Source organism: Apis dorsata, unplaced genomic scaffold (assembly GCF_000469605.1).
Source record: "Apis dorsata unplaced genomic scaffold, Apis dorsata 1.3 scaffold_1, whole genome shotgun sequence".
Classification (NCBI taxonomy): Eukaryota; Metazoa; Arthropoda; class Insecta; order Hymenoptera; family Apidae; genus Apis; species Apis dorsata.
This window is the reverse complement of record NW_006263304.1, coordinates 473,448-478,647: the sequence shown is the minus strand read 5'-3', so window position 1 is coordinate 478,647 and position 5,200 is coordinate 473,448. Positions and strand designations below refer to the sequence as shown.

At 25.3% G+C, this 5,200-nt stretch overlaps 2 protein-coding genes across 2 annotated transcripts; both read right to left on the bottom strand.

Moving 5' to 3' along the window:
• Window positions 1-961: 961 nt before the first annotated feature.
• Window positions 962-2,827, bottom strand: LOC116184925. The gene is made up of 3 exons (XM_031508140.1): window positions 1,526-2,827; window positions 1,296-1,382; window positions 962-1,225 (listed from the first exon to the last, which is right to left on the bottom strand). The coding sequence occupies exons 1-3, from the start codon at window positions 2,546-2,548 to the stop codon at window positions 1,154-1,156; spliced, it is 1,182 nt and encodes a 393-aa protein (XP_031364000.1). The 5' UTR covers window positions 2,549-2,827; the 3' UTR covers window positions 962-1,153.
• Window positions 2,828-2,887: 60 nt separating this feature from the next.
• On the bottom strand, window positions 2,888-3,758 carry LOC102675669. Its single transcript, XM_006607100.2, has 4 exons — window positions 3,221-3,758; window positions 3,073-3,159; window positions 2,970-3,001; window positions 2,888-2,897 (listed from the first exon to the last, which is right to left on the bottom strand). Exons 1-4 carry the CDS (start codon window positions 3,572-3,574, stop codon window positions 2,888-2,890), a joined length of 483 nt encoding a protein of 160 aa, XP_006607163.1. The 5' UTR covers window positions 3,575-3,758.
• Window positions 3,759-5,200: the final 1,442 nt, after the last annotated feature.

Sequence of the window (5,200 nt, the reverse complement as noted above, 5' to 3'; positions counted from 1 at the left end):
TTTTTTTTACAAAACTTTCCGTTATACCACGAATTTAATGATAATATCTAAGTAGAGAAAACTTTATTTCTTGACAGATCCAATATTTTTTTGTTATGCATTTTATAAGAAGAGGTACGTTTGAGTGATCCATTTAACTCGACGTAAGAATTCTTAGCGTAGAATAACAACGTTGAATTATCATCGCAAACATATTTCGCGGTATTAATGTCGTCGATACGTGATAATATTTAACAGAAAGTAACTCTTACTACCTCTGTGCATTATCTCTGATCTCGACATTAACCTTGAGAAGAATAGATTGATTCGACTCCACCCCATACAACAAATAAGAATGACATTTCTGATTTCTCCTTCGAGAAATCACCGCGTTCCTTGTTCTCTTATGATTAAAATTGAAATCATCCGCGCCATGAACCTCGACCACGAAAACAAGATATTTTAACATTTACACGCGCGGTTGCAAAATGAAAAACAACGAAATGAAATATCCAATTATAATTATTTATTCTGTATAGACGAATTGAAAGAAAAATAATTCTAATTTCCATAGATTGCAATCCTTTATCACGAGTGCAATTATCGATCATTTTGTTGCAATGATAACAGATGATTTGCTCCAAATTGAAGTGAAACTTATATTCGTACAAACGATCCATTGTCAAAAACAAACGTCAAAAATAAATTTAGAGACATTTAGATTGAGAACGCTCATCGTTGATATTTTAATATTTCTGAAATGTTTTTATCGTTTCCATAATGATTATCCATTGTATTTCCATTTTTGAGCTGAGATCAAATTTCGAATATTCTATTATTCTTAAAATCTATTTATTTATAGTAATGAAATTAAAAGGGTAAGATTAAATTTTAATTATAGTGTTCGATAAATATGAAAAAAATTTATATATAAAATGTTTAAAAAGAAATTCTCAACTAGTTTATTCAAAAAAAATATTTCTAATTCATATTGATAAATTTATTGATATATACGCATGTTATTGCTTATAAATAATATATATAAATAATTCAGTGCATTTAAAAATTATTACAGATAATAGTATTTTATATCTGAGAAAATTGCCAAAGAATCAATGAAAAGAACACACATATTATCCAGAATAACGTTCTTTCGAACATCTTGCTCTTTCGATTAAGAACACAGACGATAGTTTAATAAAAATTGAAACAAAATCAAAATGTATATTAGAATTCCCTTTGTAATCTACAAAAATACGTATGATTTTGATATTGCGTTTAATAAATTGATCTTTTATAACTGATGTTCATTTTACCTGTCCCAACAGTACACTGTTCATATCGAATGTTTTTGCTGTGAATTTGTTGTTCCTGTGCATTATTTGCAAAGAAAAAAGGTGTACCTGTAATTTTATAATTAATACAATTTAATAATAAAAATATCATTTAAGGAAAATAAATATTGTTTCTTAAAATTCTTAGAAGTAGTCTTAGTCTTTATTGATGTCGATTATAATTGATCTTAATAATATATATAAATTCTTACCTCGCGTCTTACCATTGGATCAGTCGTATCGTTGAAAGTATCATAAAGGGTCCATTTAATCTTCTTCGCTTCGTTCGTTGTTGACTCGCAGATCCAAATTATCATCGCAAATTTAATGAAAAAATAAAACGCTGGAGCAATATTCGGCATGAACCAGAACTTAATGTTTTCAGTTTCAGGTGAATATATTTTAAGTAAGAAGAAATACAGATTGAAAGTGATTGTGGTAAACGTCGTGATAACCAAAACTATAATATGTATCATAAATGTATCGTTCACCAATTCAACGACATCGCTGATCTCTAAATGTTTTTCCTCTAAACGCTTTAATTTTATTAGCAACAAAGAATTTTTCTGCTCATGGTGCACAATTGTCTCTACTCGTGGATCATTGTCGAATTGAAACTTTTTCAATTCATGAATGGATTTATTCAATTTTTTAAAACAAACTTTTAACACCCAAACACAGTTTATGTAAAACATATCTACTGAAAAATTAATCAATAATATATACAAATGTGTAACATTTCGTAGAGTCACATGGATGTTGCTCTTGAAACAATTTGGTAAATGAATAAGGATGTATAAGAAACCAAGAATGTCCTTTTTGTGAATCCGTCTCGCTAAATCGTTGAAATCTTTTTCAGATAATATGAAAGAAATCTTTAATAAGTTTTGAATCATGTATAATCGTGTACCGGATAAAATATGCATCGTTATAATACCAATTCCAACCAAAAGCGCGTACATGTTTTCATGAATTACTTCTGCTGTGTTTTTTTTTATTATATTAGTAAAATTCAGTTGGTAAAACAAGTTAAACCATATAAAAATGGAAAGTAACAGTATAAATATACTAATAACGAAACGAGTTTTCGAAAATAAATATACTGGACGTTTCCATTTGTAAGGAAAATATCCAATTATTCCGCATATAAAGAAACAAGGAAACATCAATGAATTAAAATCTGTCGCGTTAAATATTTTCCATATTTTATGTTTTTTCAATTTTTCGAGCCACATTACTTATTCAAATATTATTGTCAATATTATTTATTCAAATATTATTGTAAATATCAAATCGTGAATTAGTTTTCGAAAATGTTACGTGTAAAAGTTATTTATTCATATAAATGGAATAGTATTCCTCACGAACAACTATCGTTTTTAAGACAAAGTACTTAGGATAATGATATTCGATTACCAAAGTAGGAAAAAATGCAATTCAATAATGAAAATTATAAATATATAATATAAAATTGATTATTTTTCGTAAAATGGAAATGCTTTTAACATGATTGGAAATAATATAATTTTATTACAAAAAAGCTAAATTTTTTATGAATCAGTTTTTCATTCAAATCAATTATTTCTTCAATACACATTAACGTAATCGATCGAAATTTTTCTTTAACAAGGTGGAACAAATAAAAATTGTATCAACATTAATAAAAAGGTAGTAATTTTGCATGTCATCTATAAAATAAAATAGAATTGATGAAAAAAAAATTGATGGATTTTCTCGATAAAATTTTCTCTTTACTTACCTCTGTCACAAGAGTCAAGTCTATTTCGAGTCCAAACATCACAAATGTATTATCTTTTTGCAACACTTCTAAAGAAAATAACTCCAACTAAAATTATCAAATCGATGAATCCATTAAAATCTATATAATGCAAATCAAATAATCTTACCTCCGTTATAATTTGATCATCAAAAGTATGCACGAGAATTTTATGAATATTTGAGCCAATTTTTTTCATTTGGACTCTAATAATTTCAATGATTGAAACAGAAATAACTATATATACGACATAGAAAATTGCAAATCCAAGAGTACTGTTTATCTTTGTGATCTTGCCTACTTCTGTATTGTATAATATTAGATAAATGTATAAGTTGAACGTAATATCGAAGAATAACATCAATAATATCATTTCATTTTTCAAGCTATATGAATGATTTAATAACTGAACAGCTTCTATCAATTCCGTATATTGTTTCTTAAGAATCCTCAATTCCATAAGCAAAATGGGATTTTTTTTCATATGATATTCTCTTCTGAGAAGATGAGGCTCATCGTTGATTAGAATTTTCTTAATTTTTATTAAAGAATTATTTATAAATTTGAAACAAGCATTTAATATGTATACATTGTTCAAGTATAAAGTACTTATTATGAGAAGTCCAAAAAATGAATACCAACAAATAAAAAGAAAAACACAAAATTCATGATTGATTATGAGAAATGGCACAAGAAGTCCTAATGGCATAAAGAATAATATATCTTTTATAAGAAATATTTTGATCAATTTGTTAAAAATTTCTGCAGATAGTGCGTAAGAAACATGCTGAACACGTTGAATCGCCTGAACTGTTGATCGATTTGAGATATAACTACAAATGAATACTGCAGGACCAAATAACGCAATAGAATTACGATGTAACAGTCTAGGTATCCCGTCATATATATAAAAGTTAATTTCATATAAGGAGATAATTGCGAGAAATAAATAAATGATAATTACAATTGTAGAGAAAACGGAGTGTAATTTCGAGTACATAAATTTCGACGATTCGAGTTTGTAAGGTAAAAAACCCATGAAACGATTAATGAATGCAATATAATATATTAATGATGCATAATTTCCAAAGCGTAGAGGCGATGATTGTTTTTTACAATTTTTAACTCGTTTTCTATTACATTTTGTTAATCGATGAATCATTTGAAGAGCTTAAATTAAAACAATATCACAAATTTTAACTAATTTTTCACGAAATTTCACTTTGAAAAAACAAAACTTTATTTTGCATTGAAGAACGAAAATTACATTTTCTTTCGAGATCGTATTCTACACTAAAAGATATTTCGCATTGTGAGAAAGTTATGAATGTCATAGTTTATTATGCGATAAGTGAAATTTAATCATTTTTATGCAAATCTAATTCGAACATCTAAAACCGAAAGAAAGTAAAATCCATTAGCGAAAAGAGTTTCGTAACATTAGAAAAAACATAAAAAATGCAATAATAAGAACATTATCTTGATTAAATCGATGAAATTTATTTATCCATTTCTCTCCTTTAGAAATTTATATTTGATACAAAACTTTAATTATTAAATATATACAATTATTGACAAATTGATTTATAATAATATTTTTATTATTTGTGAAAAATACAATAAGAGTAAAAAAATTCATTTAAATTATACGTTATCGTTATTTTCTCAATTAAGAACGTATCTCTTGACGTCATTGCTTTATATGTACGTCGTTTATTTTATCAACTTCCTGTGCTTATTGTTGTTATTAGATATATTTTTTATCAGCATATAGTTTGTTATAAAATTTTTTTTTTATTCCAGAAAAAATTATATGATTTGTTCGAAAATTTTGAGCAATATTAAATAAATATTATTGATACAAATTAATAATAAAAAAAACTATATATTTTAATTAATAAATAATAAATTTAATAAGATTAGTTATAATATAATTAAAATAATTACATATATACAATGATTATAACATAATTACAACATGATAATTTTATAATTTTATTCATATCTATTATAATCTTATAAGATTATTGCATAATATATTAATCATTATAAATTTAAATAAAAAATTTACATATTTTTTTTAACATTTTAAATAAATTTCTATATATAA

Excerpts from the sequence above, each read along its gene's own strand:
- LOC116184925 (XM_031508140.1), bottom strand. The coding sequence starts at position 2,548 with ATGTGGCTCGAAAAATTGAAAAAACATAAAATATGGAAAATATTTAAC. Across the intron at positions 1,383-1,525 it reads ATCCAATGGTAAGACGCGAG|GTACACCTTTTTTCTTTGCA; the intron begins GTAAGAATTTAT and ends ATAAAATTACAG. Across the intron at positions 1,226-1,295 it reads ACAGTGTACTGTTGGGACAG|ATTACAAAGGGAATTCTAAT; the intron begins GTAAAATGAACA and ends GTATTTTTGTAG.
- LOC102675669 (XM_006607100.2), bottom strand. The coding sequence starts at position 3,574 with ATGAAAAAAAATCCCATTTTGCTTATGGAATTGAGGATTCTTAAGAAA. Across the intron at positions 3,160-3,220 it reads ATGATCAAATTATAACGGAG|TTGGAGTTATTTTCTTTAGA; the intron begins GTAAGATTATTT and ends TGATAATTTTAG. Across the intron at positions 3,002-3,072 it reads ACTTGACTCTTGTGACAGAG|ATGACATGCAAAATTACTAC; the intron begins GTAAGTAAAGAG and ends TTTATTTTATAG.